This window comes from Sinocyclocheilus rhinocerous, unplaced genomic scaffold, assembly GCF_001515625.1.
Source record: "Sinocyclocheilus rhinocerous isolate Xijiao unplaced genomic scaffold, SAMN03320098_v1.1 scaffold1310, whole genome shotgun sequence".
NCBI classification, from domain to species: domain Eukaryota; kingdom Metazoa; phylum Chordata; class Actinopteri; order Cypriniformes; family Cyprinidae; genus Sinocyclocheilus; species Sinocyclocheilus rhinocerous.
In genome coordinates this window covers 254,582-273,629 of record NW_015635534.1, presented here as the reverse complement: position 1 = coordinate 273,629, position 19,048 = coordinate 254,582, and the positions used below count along the sequence as shown (strand labels likewise).

The 19,048-nt window shown below is 35.9% G+C and overlaps 1 protein-coding gene and 2 long non-coding RNA genes across 6 annotated transcripts; 1 reads left to right on the top strand and 2 right to left on the bottom strand.

Moving 5' to 3' along the window:
• Positions 1–6: 6 nt before the first annotated feature.
• Positions 7–7,426, bottom strand: LOC107747137 (histone chaperone asf1b-B). Of its 2 annotated transcripts, none has more exons than XM_016561565.1 (4): positions 6,657–7,426; positions 2,677–2,792; positions 2,113–2,289; positions 7–584 (listed from the first exon to the last, which is right to left on the bottom strand). In XM_016561565.1, exons 1-4 carry the CDS (start codon positions 6,778–6,780, stop codon positions 393–395), a joined length of 609 nt encoding a protein of 202 aa, XP_016417051.1. In that variant the 5' UTR covers positions 6,781–7,426; the 3' UTR covers positions 7–392. The 2 variants fall into 2 exon arrangements, with proteins under 2 accessions (XP_016417051.1, XP_016417052.1); XM_016561566.1 differs by lacking the exon at positions 6,657–7,426 and adding an exon at positions 4,080–4,203.
• LOC107747141 (uncharacterized) lies at positions 3,859–18,164 on the top strand. 3 transcript variants are annotated; one of them, XR_001640765.1, is made up of 3 exons: positions 3,859–4,085; positions 9,994–10,181; positions 18,051–18,164. It is a non-coding gene; the product is annotated as an uncharacterized LOC107747141 (long non-coding RNA). The 3 variants fall into 3 exon arrangements; XR_001640767.1 differs by having other exon boundaries at positions 9,984–10,181; XR_001640766.1 differs by lacking the exon at positions 3,859–4,085 and adding an exon at positions 4,260–4,334.
• On the bottom strand, positions 9,542–10,004 carry LOC107747142 (uncharacterized). The gene is made up of 3 exons (XR_001640768.1): positions 9,924–10,004; positions 9,675–9,778; positions 9,542–9,606 (listed from the first exon to the last, which is right to left on the bottom strand). It is a non-coding gene; the product is annotated as an uncharacterized LOC107747142 (long non-coding RNA).
• Positions 18,165–19,048: the final 884 nt, after the last annotated feature.

Genomic DNA, 19,048 nt, shown 5'->3' with positions numbered 1-19,048 from the left:
ACATTTTGGGGGTGAAAATGTGTCAACAATTTCAAAACGCAAACATACTAATGGTCCTAAAATGCTTCTTTGTCTTTATGCAAAATATAATTTCTAAGAAAATGCAAACCGAACATGCTTTTTATGGGATTCACCTCACTAGTGATGTGCACCACAGAAAAACAGAAGAAAACAGTCCATGTCTGCTGGTGCTGCAGGTCCCGCCCCCTGCTGTTCAGGACAGGGAGCGCAAGACAAAGTCCCTCGACTGCCTGAGCGCTTCAGCTGTGTGATCAGAGCAGTGCCACAGGATTGAGATGAGTGTGTGTCTCAACTGTAAGAACATGTAGGTGTATGAATACAAAATAACACATTTATTACTTTATGCATGAGGCTGTTGTTGTGTTCAGGCTCTACAAGCAGTCCATAGAGTTGTCAGGCATGAGTCCAAGGGGCGGGGCTTTGCCAGGCATGGAGGTGGGCGGGAGCATGGCGTTGGGGGCGGGGTCTACATTCTCCGAATCCTCCATCTTGTCCATAGTCGCCTCCCAGTTAATGTGGAAACGGGTCACGCGGGGGTTAGACGCCAAGATGTTCCTTTGCAGCTGCGAATCGGCACAAAAAAAAAGAGAGAAAAAAAAACGACGATGAAAAATCAAAAAGAACGATAATTAGAATTGTTTGGATTTGAATCTGTCAATGTTACATTGTAAAGACTCGATGCTAATATTACTCCTCGAAATATAATATAATTTACACTTGACAACTAGGTGCCATTAGTTCATTTTTGTTAATGCATTAACTGACAACGAGCAAGACGTTTGTTACAGTATTTATTAATTTTGTCAACTTTAGTTATTAAAATGACAAGTGTTGATTATAATAATGCATTCACAAATTAACATCAACTAAGACTACTAAATGCTTTAGAAGTATTTTTAATTGTTCATATAAACGAATGTATTTGACTAATGTTAACATGGAATCTTATTGTAAAGAGTTAACAATATTATCATAATTATTAGTCAATAGACTAATCAATATTCATGACACCTCAATGCTTAAAACAAACTGCTTTATGTGTCGAATCGGAGTTTTAAATATTCAAAAAGTGGTTTAAGAATCTCGAGATTCGCAACAGAGTGAATGCGTGGAAAAATGGGATTCTGTAGCAACACGCACAACGGCAGCGACCCGCAATCGTTTAGCAGAATTAATGAATTACAAACGATACTGGACTATAAACGGCAGCCACCTGCCTCTTTGATCTGACCCTCATTACCACATTTCAAATGCAGCAGATCCGTGTTACACAAATACACTCTCAATATATAACGTGCATAGTGTCTACTGAGTGTTAATGGCCTTTCTGGCCTAAATTCAGTTTCCCCTACATATCCCTATTCCAGTTCACCAGTTATATTTTAAATATTTAGTAATTTAAATATATTCGTATTAATATCAATATGCTGGAATCCATGTCTTCCTTAATCGATTAATCTAACTGTGCCGTATAGGCCTGGGCGATAAAAGGTATCGGTATTTATCGCTGGTACACTTTCATCCATAACGACAGAAAAAATGTTCGGTATAGCGCACAATATAGGCGCAGGCACAGCACTCATTTTAACATGTGTTTGTGTGTTCTACATTAAATGCAATCTGTGTGATCTGCGCTTAGGCTTTTTGTATTAAGCTAAGCATAAATACATGATGCAGTTAACGGTTTATGCAACTTACAAAATTATATTTGATTTATATATGTTAGTTTAGACGTTATGCACTTTTTTATAGATAGTCGTTATTTCATTGCACTGAATAAACAATTTAATGCGGTGCATTATTTTGCTCATTGTGCGCTATCTGCATATAAAATATAAGAAAGGAATAACTGTTTAAATCTTTTTTTGCGTTTGACTGTTAAAACTAAAATAATTTGTTGTTTGACTTAATAAACTGGTTAATTTTTTTTCCTCTGCTCTTTGTTAAACAAAGGTTATAACATTTTTGTTTTTCAATAATTACCAATAGCGACTGATATGAAACATTACATCATGATTTTTTTAGCTATATCGCCCAGCCCTAGTGCTGTACCATTAGTGAATAAAGCACAGCATGTATATAATGTCTCACCTGTGTGTAGTCGGGCTTGACAGGTGGGTTTTCCCGCAGCTCAGGGTCTGTGTACTCATTGTTTACATAGTAACCAATGCGAATGAATTCCTGTCCCCGATATGTGCATGTGATCAGCACGACGGTCACGCCCACTGCGTCGCTCTCAGGGATCAGCCCTGTGTTTGGAGCGTCCGCCTGTCAATCAAGTCAAGAGAGACCAAACAGAGAAATGTGAATTTAATGCGGTTTCCAAGTCATCTTTGTAGCTTGCAGGTTGTAAATGTTCTTGCATCTACAAATAACCCTTTGCATTTCATGACTTTGAACTGTGTCCAGAGGACCAATGTGCCATTGTTTTTGCACTTTTTCAGGAACAGAGATGAGATGAGCACACATCTTAAAGCAATTTGTGTATTTGACTTGAAATTTACATTTGTACTTTCTCCATTCATCTCTAGGTGGCAGTGCACTGCAATGTATTTACTACGGTGGTATTATTTATACAGGTTAGAACTGAGATTTGCAGGAAGCCGATCATACAGCACCGAACCAGGAACAAGTATTTCCCAGATCATAACCCACCTGAAAGACAAACATATGTCTGCCTGCAGGAACTGGGCCGACCAGAACCGAGTCCAGGACCTGGTCGTACTCCTCACTCTCAGCTGAGCCCACGTAGATGATCTTCCACTCCAGATCTGAGAGAGAAAGAGAGACAGAAACCGAGGGATAAGCAATTCTTTAAACAGTAAAGAGACAGATGTACACCATACAATAAGCATTCAACACCATACAATAAGCATTTAGTGCAAAATTAAAAGGATGCGAGTTCACATGCTTGAAAAACTGAACATCCTTTGTATTTGTCCTTATATTTGTATTTCAAGTTTCATATTTGATTATGAGGATAAACATTTGAGGTTTTGTAGAACAAAATGTGACAATTTCTTATCTCGATGTTAACCAAAAACCTTATTTTATTTATAAATCAAAACTGCTCATGGGTTGGTTTTAATAGCTGTCATGACTGAACTCTGTTGCAATAATTTTACTGGGATTTTTTTATTGTGCCATTAAGTGTAATATTACTAATCGTCGGTAAATTAATGGGTATAACGATTAAATAAAAATGTCATTTTATAAAGTTAGAGAAAACAGTGTGGAAACATGCCTAGGTAAAGTTTTCTTTATCCTTAGACTATGATAACTATGCAATAACTGAATAAATAAATTCTTCATAATATTTTTGTTGTGAGGAATGGCAAACAATGTTGTATTATAGACGACATGTATAAAATAAAACGAGTAAGATTTCCAATTAATCAGAGGAACAGTATTCTAGTAAAATGTAGCAAAGTTTTCTTTATCCTTAGACTATGATAACTATGCAATAACTGAATAAATAAATTCTTCATAATATTTTTGTTGTGAGGAATGGCAAACAATGTTGTATTATGTATGAAAAAAAAAGAGTAAGATTTCCAATTAATCAGAGGAACATTATTCTAGTAAAATGTAGTAAACAAAATAAAAAAATATACATACATTTAACAGTTTTAGCTTATTTGTGTTCATGAAATAAAATAATGTCTCTAGAATAGTAATGTATTTTACGATACTACCGAGGCGCAAGTTCTGCCCCAAAACCGTCACAGCGCCTCCCGGCACGTGACGTCACGAGAAATCTAACCAATCGGAGAGGGCACAGACACATTGTTCACGCCCCGCTTCCGCTATCGGACTAATCAGGGAAGGAGGGGCGACCTCGCGCTGTCATCGAACTCCCCGCCGGCGCCAAAATATTAAGCGCGTAAACATTAACAGCTGACAATAAGACTTTTCCCGCTTAAATCACCATAAATATTCCCGTGATTCCTGATGATGTAAAACATAATGACATCGTAAAACGGATTTAAAGCCTTCAGTATTGACGACGTAACTGCAGAATACGTGCATAAACAGTGTTAATTTGTGAAATCTCTCACCTTCAGGTAGGTCCTCCATGCATTCAAACGTGATTTCGAATTGAAACGGGTTTCTAAAAGGACTGGGATTATCCAGAACAGCCACGTTTAGCACCTGCACTTTAGCCATGATGGCTCACAAGGTTTGAGCAACAGAAATCGGCCTTGTGTTTGTGGAAGAGAGCTTCTTAAACTGTCCACGTCTGTAAATCAAGTAAATCCAGCAGAAGTGTAAAACCGGAGTCAGATTTTCAAAACGATCTTCTGTTGAAGCAGGTGAAGCGGTAGGGTTTTCTCTTGATGGGGTTAATTTGTACTTTTAAAACTAATCAGATGGTCGCCATACATTCATTTTATTTATTGCTGGAATATACTGAAGAACATATAATTTAGTGCAGGTTTTGCGTGTACGCGGTTTTAAACAACCAAATAAACGAATCAAATTCGGTCCTTTCCACGGGATCCTGAAGGAAAAACGTCCCTAAATGCAGCAATGACACTGAATGACAGCAGCAAGTGCTCTGTTCTTCTTCTCTCGAGGTTATTGGCGGATTGGAAAACCAACGTTAAAGGTGCATGTCCGCCACCTACTGGTCTGGAGTGTGAAACGTACACGGTTCAGCTATGAATTATTCAACTATTATAGATTAAAAAAAAAATTAAAAAAAAAAATAAACCAATTTTTGTTTTTACATAAATACAAAATTCTAAGCTTTAAACTCTTTCCATTAATCTTGTCTCTTTAAAGTACTTAAAAAATTCTACATATATTCTTGATTGCATTACCCCACAACCTAATAGTGTCTTTAGAGATATACTATTAATTCCCATCAGTTCCAGTTCTTGGAACATCTGATGTCTTTCCCTTTCATACGCTATACATATTAAAAGAACATGCTCAACCGTCTCTGGTAGTCCACATTTATCACAAATGCCTGTTTCATGTTTCCCTATTATGTGCAAACTGTTATTTAATGCAACATGTCCTATTCTCAATCTAGATAAGATAAAGTGCGCTGTTCTTCTTCTTCTCAGTTTAACGACGGTTGGCATCCAGCTTATTGGTGCATTATCGCCCCCTTCTGCTCCGGATTGTGGATCAGATAATAGGTTAAAATAAAACTTAATCTATTCCCTTTTCCCTACTAACACTTATATACCACTCACATAGGCCCCACACATAAAAACATACACACACACACACACACACACACACACCTCACAGGAAACTTTCTGCATTTTTAGATTTTCAAAAAACTTCATTCTGTATGATTTATAAGCTTTTGTACCCGTGGGGACCACAATTTAGGTCCCCACCGTGACACGAGTCCCCATGAGTCTGTGTGTAGTCAAGTTTAAGTCCCCACCAGGATATATAAACCAGTACACACACACACATCATACTTTAATTATCCATCAAATCCTGTTTAAGACTCCTGCTTCTCTTAAAAATGTCATCAATATTCTACTCTGTGTCCTATTTACTGTGCTTAGTAGCCCTTTTAATGTGATCTCCTGCACCCCAATCTCCCTCAGCTTATTCTTCATTGCCTGCCTCTGTGCTTCATATCTCATACAAGTCATAATTATGTGCTCCACTGACTCCTCTTCTCGACATCCCTCACAAAATCCTGTCTGGTGCTTCCCTGTCATTAGTGTTTTATTCAATGAACAATGTCCCAACCTTAACCTTGTCATCACTGCATCTTCTCTCCTATTTCCCATTCCCACCCTATCCTCTTTAACATTTCTTTAAATTTGGTATAAAGTGCCTCCCTTTCTCCTCTCTATCCCACCTCTCTTGCCACCTTGTATTGATTTTCTCCCATATTATGCATTTAACCTCTACTTTACTTACAGTACATTAACCTGCATCTCTACGTTCTACAGCCTATCCGCCATCTCATTACCCCAATCCCAACATGTGCTGGGACCCACATAAATCTTACCTGACATCCCTTATTAACTATTCTTGTGTTTCTTGTGTAATTGCAGCACTACTTTCAGGATATCTTGCCGAGTTGTTGAATGAAATGACCTTAAACTAGCTAAAACTGATAAAGAGGCAGAACATATCAAAACCTTTTGCTGCCCTACCTTTTCCACCCATTGCAAAGCAATTTAATATTGTCATCATCTCTACTGTGTATATACCCCTAGTTTATTAGATGTTCTTTTATTAATTTCTATTTCTTTTCCCAGAATTGCCACCGCAAACCCTGTTTCTTCTCTGTCTGTATAAATTCACTATAGTTTCCTCCTATTCGATTGCTAAATACACTCTTCAAATTAATTTCTTCCTTTGCTTTCCTTTTTTCCTCGAGCACAAACACCTCAGGCCATGTGATCTTCCAAGGGGCAATCTCTGGAAAAACTACCGTAGGGCTTAGCAAGTGCTCTGGCTCTGATGTTTGTCTTCTCTCTCAACCAACTTGTTCAGGTGCATACCGCCACCTACTGTACCGGGGTGTGCAACTTCAGGGCTTCATGTACTTCACATAGTTATAATTATATTTTTAAAAAAAACACACACACACTAAACACACATATATACTGTGCTGTAACCCTGTATCTTTAAGAAAATTAAAGAGACCTTACTACATTCATTGTCTCCTCTTGTCTTCTTCTCTGATCCCTTCAGTCTGCTAAACCTGCTCTCTGCTGCGTCCTGCTGGACTGGAGGAAATCTTCTTCTTCTTTGGGGTTTTACGGCAGCTGGCATCCAATTTGTTGCATTACTGCCACCTACTGTACTAAATTTCCTTTACACTCTATTCTCTTGTCCAGTCCAGTTTCTTTTAAAAAAAACCTAATAAATATTTCCAGCCTTTTTGTTTCTCTGCACATTCCAAAATACTTTTAACATTTGCCTCTACTCGTCCTAAACTCTGTAGCTGGGTCATCATTTCTTGTCTTTCTTGAGTAAATTTCCCGCAAGATATTAGAACATGCTCAACCGTCTCGTACTCCTGACACTGGCTGCACATTCCTGTTGGGTGTTTTCCCATAATATGAAGAGTGCCATTAGGGTTGCTATGCCCCATTCTTATTCTGCTTAGAATTAACTTGTTCTTTCCTACTCATACCATTATCTCTTGATACACCCACTCTGTTTTGTATAGAATATAAATGCCTCCCCTTTGTTTCTTCATGCCACTGCTGCTGCCATTTGTCCATTGTTTCATTCCACACTATGCTCTTTCCTTTTGATTTAGATAACTTAATATTAATTTCAACATTTTCTTGCTTGTCTGCCCTTTCATTGCCCGGAATACCTGAATGACGGGACCCACCTGAATGCAATATTCTTCCCCTACCTAACTGCTGTTGTATAAATAAATAAAATATCATAGAGCAGGCCTTGAAGATTTGTAGCTGTGCCTGATTTAATGCTCGTAAGAGCAGATACAACGTCACTACATATTAAAAAACTGTTGGCACCGCTTTCTAGGGCTGTCAAAATGGCTGAAAAACTACATTCAAATTTTGTACTTAAATATTATCAAAATTCGAATTATATTCAAATTTAAAATGCATAATTTCAGTTAGGGCGAAGAAAAGCTGTTGGCTTCTCTCCTGAGGCCACAAAGAGGGCGCATCATTCAAAGCATAAGATAACATGACTATATCTGCGAAAAAAAAGTGCATAATGTTTAAAATAATGTTTATAAACCAATTATAATTAAGTTGCTTAAACGACTATAAACAAAACAGCATCATGTATGTATGCATAGTTTAATACAAAGGGCGGAAAGCCAATCACACAGAGTACATTTTTCATTTAAAAACATGAGATGCTGGATGGGGAAAAACCCGACATAAAGTCTCGATATATGTTTTTTTCAAAGTTAAACTTGCATAAATTTTACATGGCTTTCTAAACATGCGGCTTCTGTGTGAATGGCTTGGTTTCGGTTTTGATGTAAACAAGATCTTCTCCGCATTGATGTTCTCTTTTTCCGCTAATGAACAACGCAGCAGCGCCGCTGATAAGGCTGCCTCCTTAATGCACACCTAAAATTCGAATGGATATCGTCCTCTTTTGGAAGGCCAAACAAAGTAGTTTCGCTTTCACAACGAAACACAGCGCCTTCATGAATAAAAGTTACGCCTTCTTTCTTTGCTTGAACATTTGGGCGGTGTTATGCAAATCTTCCCACATAGTGATGTAGATATGTGGGGGTGTGTTAGAACGAGCCGTTTTAGGTAGGCATGGTTGACTCTTAACTTTTATAAATATCTCTTTGGATTTGAGACTTTAGTCTTTGCAACTTTACAGATCTTCTTTATGCACCAAGAGCTTGTAACACTCCAAAGAGAAAGAAAAAATTGAAATCGCATCATATGACCCCTTTAACGCACACTTAAAATTTTTTGCAACGTTTTTGCATTCAAAAGTGGATTACTATTTCAAATTCGACGAATAAGCGAAATTCGAATTTTTTCTGACAGCCCTACCGTTTTCTACAATCCACTCTACTACTTCCAAAATGGCAACTAACTCTACAGCATATACACTTAAATAGTCAGATGTTCTTTTACTAATATCCACCTTATACCTAATTGGCAAAGTTCTGGAGGAAATCTCTCCAGTCGGGCGTTAAATGCAGTGAAGCAGATGCACAAGAATACGAAATGAAAACAAAAATGCTGTGCTAATACCGTCAATCAACAATTTTAATTTAAAAGAAAGCAAAGCAAATCAAAAGCAGTTCCACAGACACTTAATATCAGCATAATAGAATGAGTAACTGCAATCGCAACACTTCCAAACAACAAGTGAGATTCATGATAACAGCTGAAATAAGGAAGGACATATATTAAATTAACATGCTGCTATAATGGAGCAACACATCAGAGGTTTGTTGTGCCATAGTGCCCTTTCATATGAAAGCTGTTAATATGATGAAATAAGTTGAAACAGACAGGAAACTCAATCAGAAATTATACATTCTCATATCACAATAAGAATGATTCCATAAGACAATACAAGCAAAAGCATGACAAGACTAGATGAACCCTATTTCTCACAAATCCAATATCTTGTGCCTGAGCATGGCAGATCATTCCAGTTGTTCAGGATAGGGTTTTCAGGATTCAGATCAACACAGTTCTCATTTCCATCAAGGTTATTTGGCTCACCCTCGAGCCAAAACCTGAATAAAATGTGTCAGATGTTCAATCATATCAGCCCCAAAGTTTTTACTCTTTCAGCAACTAACAACTGAGGAGCATCACAAGCATTTCATGAATCAACAATACTAACACTACCGCAAAGTTTAGAGAGTAAAATAAAGTAGTACAGAAGATTGAGCAGAAGTGGAAGTGCAGAAAACTAAAAGACAGAAGTTTTCTTTTAGTAATTTTTATTTTGTTTAAATGGGAAGTCCCTTTTAATTGTGGTTGTTGTCATGATTGCGTCCGTAGAAGAGCAGAGTCTTCATATATACAGTGGGTACGGAAAGTATTCAGACCCCCTTAAATCCTCGTTCTCTGTGTCAGACAAACCAATCCACACTCTCTCACTGACTAATGAATATATGAGTCTCTGTGTGAATAAAAACAGGAGTAAGTGTGATTGCTCTCATTCATTAACAGACACTCACACAAACTCACCTGCTTCTCTTCAGTGTTGATAATGACCAGATCAGCACCACGATCCCTGCAGTACTGCCTGCTGTCAGACCAGTTCTTCGCCTCATTGGACATGAAAAACCAACCTGAACCACACAGATTTTCAAACATAAACACTTTTCAAAGCTATACAAAAATATGCGGGAAAAATTATACAAAAACGGATTTGATCCAACCTCGTTTCTGCCTTAAGTTCATCACTCAAAGACAAGACTCTGCTTTCTAACTTACCTTTCTTCTGCATTCGATCAGTGTAATTGGCCTGTAACTCTTCAACTGTGTTCTTGTAAGTCTTTATCAGGTCTCTCTCTGCTGTTATGGTGAAGTACAGCAGTATGATGAAGATCAGCAGAAGAACACAAATGAGCCCGAGACCCACTGTGATCAACACCAAACATCTACTTCCTCCTGAGGAACACGACCAAAACACACAAACATCAATTAATAACAGTTCACTGAATATTACTAGACAACACCTCAAATCAACATGTAAGTAAAGTGTATGCTTATTTATAATGACAAACAACCGGAATTCCTATAAAGTAAAATATGCAAAAACGTATGCTGAAGAAGTAAAAAAAAAAAAAAAACTATATTAAAATGTTAATAAACTTACTGCATTTTTGAGCTTTTCCTTCTGCTGGCTTGTGATTCTGTGTTTGAGGTCCAAATGTGTGATTAATGTCTTTGTGTTCAACATTTTCATAAACAGCCTCGATCTCCATTAGTCACTGTGGCTGACAGTCTTCACAGATGAGTTGTGAGTAGCTATGTTGCCTAATGTTTTAAAAACCCTAAACCTACACAGGAAGTAATTTCCTAAACTGGTTACACAATCATAAGATGCTGTGGCATATGATGTAACCATTATGTTTCTATTGCATGTATATTTTCTTGTTTGAATCATAGGATCAGCATACTTTATACTCCTGACAAACGAAAACCACAACTGGCATCATGTTTTAACAAACTTTAGTCACATCACAGGTCTATATCAGTAAAGAGCATCAAATATCAATTAAAAAAATCACTCCATTTCCAATTTAACATTAAAATCAACCTTCAATCCACTTTGTCATACTTAGATAATGAAGGGCTTTTAAAGAGTGTTTTTAAAATATTCAAACAAGCACATATGCTGAAAAAGTTGAAAAATAATTCCATATTAATAAACCTCAAGCAGAAAAGCAAGTTAATGTGCTTGACTATTTCAGTGTTAAACCCTCAGACATTTATGAAATTGTTTTAAATAAAGGAAACAAAGTCACAAAATTTCAGTCCAATGCGATAACATTAACTAGTATTTTCGGGAAAAATATAAATTTTTCAGAGCAAAAAGGACCCGAACACCACATGAGGGTTAATTTCTAGTTTTAACATTATTTATTCTTCAGACATTCAAATGCAATAAGTTATTTGTTGTATACAAAGTGACCCACGTTTGGTTTTTGACCATGAAAATGGGTAAAATTCAACAATCTGGACATGGAGCCACATTGAAATGAAAAAATGCTAACAAAGTGCGCACATGCCACAAACCCAAATAGGGCTCAGGTGCAGGACAAAAAGGACAAACTGAAGTAAAAATACAAAAGTAATGTCCGTACACTGATATAACTGCTCCATAAAAAATTATTGCAATGTTTCGACCAGCAGGTCTTCGTTAGATGACGAAAAAAAAACAAAACAGTGCAGTGTTGCCAACTAATTTTCACAATAGTATATCTCAATTTTCAGGGGAAGTTGCTAAAGGAAGTTTTTTTTTTTTGCACCAAAACCAAACCATTATAATTACAGTTAATTATATATTAATATATTAATTAAACACATATTAGTTACAATATGGGGAAACCGGACATCCTTGTCTGACTCCTCGATTTAAAAAGAATCTAGGTGACGTACCATTACTTAGTTTAATTGAGCGGTTTTCGTTTATGTATAGCATTTTAACCATTCTACAGAACGAGTCACCATAATCTGAATAGTCCATCATATCTAATACTAGCTGTATGTTATTAGAAATATGTATTTTCTGCATGAAGCCTGACTGTGTTTCGTCAATGATAGAATTCAAAACATGTTTTAATCTTTTTTGCCAAAACTAAAGCTAATATTTTATCATCATTGTTCAGCAGTGTGATTGGACACCAATTATGAAGAGGGGATCTTTTTTTGATTTCGAAATAAGAGTTAATAGGCCTTGGCATAACGTTGCTGGAAGTACTGTCTTCTCTGTACTTTCTTCATAAACTTTTAATAAAAAAGGAGCTATAATGTGACTAAACAGCTTATAGAATTCTGAGCTAAGTCCATCTGTTCCGGGAGATTTGTTGGCTTTTAAAGGGTTAATAGCTTCATCAATCTCTTTTAATGTGATAGATGCATCACAAAAACGCTGATCTGAAACACTCAACTGTTTTATGTTAGGTAACGTCTGAAAAAAATCATTCATATGTTTTGGGGATAATTCTGAAGCATATAAATCGCTGTAAAAGTTGGCACAGAACTTTGCAATACTTCTTGGATCATCAGTAATATTGCCATCAACCATAATTTTTTTTAATTTGGTTATTTTTAGCTTGTTCTCTTTTCAGTCTGAAAAAAATATGCAGATGTGTTGCATAATTCCTTAGAAATTGGCCAAAAATCATTTTGAGACTGAGAGGAGAAAGAGTTGTTGCACCACGGCTAGAGGAAGGTTAATTTGTTGCTAAAAGTTGCTAAATGACGTTTTGACGTCACTGCGCGAGGACGTCGTTACGTAATCACGGCGCAAAATTGTGTCACTGCATCAAATCTCAGCAAAAGAATATATGATATATGTTAATTTAGATTTGATCGTAAAATAATGTAAATGCATAATATAAATATTATATTATGTAAATATTAATTATGTAAATAAATATTAAAATGTAAATAACTATTTTTAAATACATTAATTTTTTTTAAACGTAGCCTACACATTTTTGAACGATTACAAGTTTTTTTTTGTAAACAAGTAAAACTACACATTCTGAACAGTTATAGTTTTAAGCACCGTAGTTAGTGTGCTACACTCTAACAAAAGTCTGTAAAATAGGGCACAGTGTTAATATGAAGGAATTTTTTTGTAGGCAATTTATTTTTCCACAGGTTTTTTTACCTGCATTTTTAATTACACATTGTATTTTGTGTTTTCGGGTTACAGGGTTAAAACAGATAATGGATAACAGATAATGTCCTGGAAAATTACTAGTACCATTTTTCTATTTTCTTTCAGTGTACCAACTGATCAACAATCGCAAGTTTAAAGGGGTCATATGATGCAATTTCAATTTTTCCTTTCTCTTTGGGAGAAACAATAATGTACAGTATGTGGAAAATAATGTGTTTTTTTTACTTTAAACTGTATAAACACATTTCATTACACCAAATACACAATATAATGTTCTTTTTAGCAGCATCATATGACCCCTTTAAGTCAAGGGCCACGAGTCCAACTAAAGGAAACACTGACCTCGGTAATGGTAATTCAAACAAAACTGAAACATCAACATCTAAAGTCAATCTGGTTAATAATGTGTGAAGCTGGTGATGCTGTTTGTGGAGTTGTTTAATCATCCTCTGCTGAGATCTTGAGTGATCTCTTTTTTTCTGTTCTTGTTTCTCTTTCTTCCAGTGATTCAGTTTGTTAACAGCAGGTGTTCATCAATAATTCTCAATCATCACTAAGAAATAATGTACCTTTTGTGTTATTGTTTTGCAGCAAGTTGGTCATGTTTCCTCTGACTTCCACTTTTCAGCACTCTGATAAGGTGGTGGTAAAACTTTAAAAGTGCTCTCTGAGATAGATGAACATCTACAACAACCAAATACAGTGTGTTTAGAATAATATACACTTACTTCAGTAAAACAAATAATTATACTTTTACTATACTATAACTGCAAACACCAAATACTCACAGTTATCCACAGAAAAAAATTGAAACATCTCCATCAGCTTCTCTCTTTGTTCTTCTTGGTTTGAATTCATGTTTATAACGGCTGACGGTGATTTGACCGAAACTTTGCTTCATCTTTTCCTATACGTATAGGTCCAATACCATCTACAGGGCAAAAACTCTCGCCAGCATTATTTATCAATTCACAACAGTTTTTATCAAGATACTTTAGGGATTCATGTTAAAAATGACAAACCTCCCGGCGGAGAATTGCGCAGGCCTGGACAACGCGATAAACCAACTTTCTTCTTTTTAGCTTCTTGAAATAAACGTGTAATGTTAGGCTAACTAGAACTGACAAGAGTTTAGGTAAAAGTAATTGAAATGAGCTGAAATTAATTAATTTTCTCACTTACCAATATAATCGTAGTTCTCCCGAGCGCTGAGCGCAGTCAGCGCACCGTAACCGTTGAAGTTTAAACAGCGGCGCTCGCGCGCTTATTAGTGATCACTCTCGCGAGAGGCCCGCGACTGAAACGCGGCGCTGTGCAGACGGGACAAAACTGATCAGCGCATAGATACACGTTCAAGTTGTTTGCCGTTTATGTCAAAGATAATTTTATGCATCTGTTTGGAGGGATGAGTCAGAAGAATAGCCTTGTAGAATCTAAATGAAACACTGAAACTCCATACGATATGAGCATGTTGCTCGTCAATAAAAGAGCTGTATGGCATCACATGACATGATAACTAACTTGCAATCATGTTAGTGTGCTGATTAAATAGCAGACTATATCGTGTACCTATTAATAAATAGATACAACTGTCCAGATTGCTCCACTGCTAGTACGTACATGTATTTCTACCTGATCAGTTTGTTGGTATAGGTTATTCAGTGATAGTAGACTTAAGTAAAACCAGTTAATTTAGATGTTAGGCATTTTTTCAGTGTAACTTACAGGATCACGTGGCAATTATTTTATATTAGACTTGAAAGTGCAGACGTACATTTTAAGTTTATTTTCTTCGGAATAAAGGTGTGTCAAAGTAAAGTTTAAATAAAAACACAAATATAATGTAATATAATAATTTTAAATAGCCTAATGTGTAAACATACATAAAGCATGGTTTAGCCCAAAGAACACTTTTGTGCCAAAAAGGGTTCTTTCTCCTTATATAGAACCTTTTTGGCATAAAGGGTTCTTTGGAGTTGAGTAAAGAACCCTAGGGTTCTATATAGAACCCCAAACAACCTTTTTTTTCTAAGAGTGTATTATAACGACAAACTTCTAGAAATGATATACAGTAAAATGTACAACCAAGAAAAATATTCTGTTAATACTTTTAATATAAAAACGTATAAACATTGTTCCTAGAAAAAAGTTATTTACATTTTATCTAACAATTTTCAGTTTCTCAAACATTAGCACAACTGTCTCTGCTTCAAATGAAACTTTCTGCTTACTGCACTTTCCAGCGTTTCCATCAGTTTGGTGGCGACTCTGTGCTCGAGGTCCAGATCTGTTAACATTTCTGCGCATATAGATGTTCTCAGATTCCATTATTGTTTCTTATGTCTTGCAGTATATGTGATCAGATGAGCTGTGGTCTCTTAGAAAGTGTACCTTGTTTTTTTTAAAGAGTGCTAAACTTACATAGGAAGTGGTTTCATTATCAGGAAATCTTGACTTTTTCCCGTTTTAACGCTCTGTAGACTCACGCTATGATTTAATGTATATTATAGATTAATGTATAGACAATCCAGATTTTTTCCCATGATCATGTTGACAGCCAGAAAAGTAAAAAAGGGGGAATCTGTGACTAGTTAAATGGACTCAGACTAAAACAGGCTAAAAACTGTGTATTTTCATGACATCATCAATGTTTTTGCATCAATGTCACACTCAATGGCAGAGAGGAACACAGAAGTAAACATTAATAAATATAAAAGCTACAACCCAGCAAACAGAATTTTGTTACAAGAGCATTCTCCAAATATTCAGTGTTGGTTCTGGGAACATAAAAAATGTCCAGTTTTCTTGACGTTAGAGGAACATTTTAAAAAAGTATGATGTTCCTCAAACGTTCTTTCAACTTAATTTTGATTTAAAATTCAACATTCTAGGAACGTTAATTTGTAACATTCCAAAAACATAAAAATGTCCAGTTCCTTAATGTTAGTAGAATGTGATTTAAAGGTTAGTATGATGTTCCTGAAACATTCTTTCAATCATTCAAACACCTGCTGTGAACAAGCACTGAAAGAAAGAGAAATAAGAACACAAACTACAACTTTTTTCAGCCACAGCCTTAGATGAACTGAAGATAAAAGACTTTAAATCTTTCAAGATCTGATTAAACAACTCCACAAACAGCATTACCAGCTTCAGTTATTACTAACCAGATTGACTTTATTTCTGTCAGACGTCTACAGAAGTTCTTATTGTGAATTAACAGAGGTTTAGATGTTGATGTCTTACTGAAAATGTTTAGTTTGAGGTCACCATCATGGAGATCAGTGTTTGTTTTAGTTGGGCTCTTGACCCTTGACTTTTCTTGAGTTGCTTGTTTTGCAGCAATTGCAGGTGTTTTCAGAAAACATTTCTGAACCAACACTGAATATTTGGAGAACGTTCTTATAACAAAATTTTGTTAGCTGTGATTAACCTTTTCATATAAATTGGAATAAATACAAAACTAGAGCCAAACTAAAATTAAAATGAGACATTAGTAATAAATAGTATGGTGAATAAATGAAATAATCATAACTAAAGCACATATGAAAGCGCGTATTTCTGTACATTTCAAAATAAGGTGCATTAAAAGTGAATAAATCTTTGATTAATATGAATATTTTAATTAAAAACGTGTCTCCAATGTTCTAATAACATTAAGGAAACTGGATATTTTTATGTTTTTGGAATGTTACAAATTAACGTTCCTAGAATGTTGAATTTTAAATCAAAATTAAGTTGAAAGAACATTTGAGGAACATCATACCTTTTAAAAACGTTCCTCTAACGTTTTTTATGTTCCCAGAACCAACACTGAATATTTGAAGAATGTTCTTATAACAAAATTCTGTTAGCTGGGATGTAGCGTGGATTAAAATTGATATTAAATCCTTTTCACTGAACGTGTTAAAAATAAGTTTGAAAAAGTTGTCGGGAGCATGGTGGTGGTGACGTTGAAGGCGAGCGACCGTGGAGGTGTAGTTCGTTTATATCCTAAGTTTAGCTTTTAAGTTCTGGTGCCTTTATTTTGGCTTCAAAATTCATAAAAGTTATATTATTTTGTGAAGATTATCTTGTTGGACAAAACGTGCAAGTTTCATGAACTATGATTGAACACAGAGCTTATTTTTTGCGACAATCCAAAAGCCTATGGAAAAATCCCATTGGCTTTTTGTCGAGGGAACCAGTGTGATGCTAACAGCCGATCCGCCTACAAAGAGACACCATAGTTCCCCCACTCTATAAAGCAGATACACAAGGAGGAAGTATGAAATGAAAACAAAAATGTCAAGTTTACGAAGGTAATGATGGTAATTTATTCAAACAGAAAGCAATTCAACTCAAAAGCAGTTGCACCGACACTCAATATCAGAATAACAGGGTGAATCATGGCAATCTGGACACTTTAGACTTCTGTAGTTTACTGGGATTGTCTCCTCAACCCTTCAGATCAACAAATGAGACAGAATAAGATCATATTAATATAGAGCTGCTTGTGAAGGAGCAAAACATGAACACATCAGAGGATTGGTGTCTCAGTTCACCCTGATACACGCCATGAGAAACAGAAGCTTATTATAGCAATAAGAAAATAATATGAATTTCGCATTTTCCTTCTGAAAAATTCATATCAACTGACAGTTTTTTTAAATGGCAGGGATTAAATCAGAAATTATGCATTCACAATAAGAATGATTAAATTAGATAATAGAAGCAAAACCACAAGATGGGATGAACCCTATTTCTCACAAACCCCTTTAATCTTATCTGAGCATGAGCGATCATTCCAGTTCAGGGTCTCTCTTTTATTATTCAGTTCAATACAGTCACAATTTCCACAAAGACACTCACACAAACTCACCTGCTTCTCTTCAGTGTTGATAATGACCAGATCAGCTCCATGATCCCTGCAGTACTGCCTGCTGTCAGACCAGCTCTTCAACTCACTGGACATGAAAAAGCAACCTGAACCACACAAAAGCATGCACTTTATAAAACCGTGTACATTAAAAAAACAAAAAAACATGTGCACTGACCTCGTTTAGCAGATTCTTTCATAAGTTCCTCACTCAGAGACCTGACTCTGGTCTCCAGCTCCAGTTTCTTCTGAGTCAAAGAGTTGAAGTTGTTCTGTGTTTTTCAGTCATTAGATCAGTGTAATTGTCCTGTAACTCTTCAGCTGTGTTCTTGTAACTCTTTATCAGGTCTCTCTCTGCTGTGATGGTGAAGTACAGCAGTATGATGAAGATCAGCAGAAGAACACAAATGAGCCCGAGACCCACGGTGATCAACACCAAACATCTACTTCCTCCTGACGAACACGACCAAAACACACAAAATAAAATATTCAAAAAGAGTATGTTGAAAAATTAAATGGGTCAATATCACTGTAGGGTGCATTTTGGTGTCCTGTACATAGCTCATTCTCCATAATAACATAAAAATGACTATGAAAGGGTGTGTTATATTAGGTTAAGTTCTTATATTCATAACAAAATCATTACTTGGCTTTTTAGATACATTTTGTAGATTTATTTTATGTTTTGTGTAAGAGGATGTGTGTTGTTTTGCTATGTCCCATGCACTGCTCATTAAATTTGAATGATAGTATATTATTGTCAAATCATAAAATTAAAGAAAACAATTATCCTATTAATATTTTATTAAATAAGAGATTACTCAATTTGAGTGCATTGATCATTTGGTAATAAATGCCAAAATAGAGTTTTTCCATGTCCCTTGAATGGTTGTCCACCCTGTCGTATTGGAGAATCCGCCCCTTTAAGATAAGGCCATCCCCTTTAGTAACATCAGGACAACAGATGAGTATTGTGAGGGTTGTAAGGCATTCTATGGTGATATTGACCCAAATGGAAAAATTATTCTGTTTATACATAACAGTAACACTGACACATATTTCCTAGAAAACAATAATGCGTTCTCATTTCCTCAAACATTACTGACCATATCTGCTTTAAATAAACTTAATTAAGCTTACTGCACGTTTGAGCTATTCCATCATCCTGGCAGTGACTCCAGTCGAGTCCTTACTATCTCTTTTTACAAAATAGGTCTCTGTTTCCATTATTTGCTCTTACAGTGTGGTATTGTGTAAACAGATGAGCTGTGGTCTCTAGAATGGGTACTTTTTTGCTTAAATAGTGCAAATCTGGCCACTTTGGCGGAAACAGTCCAGTAAGTT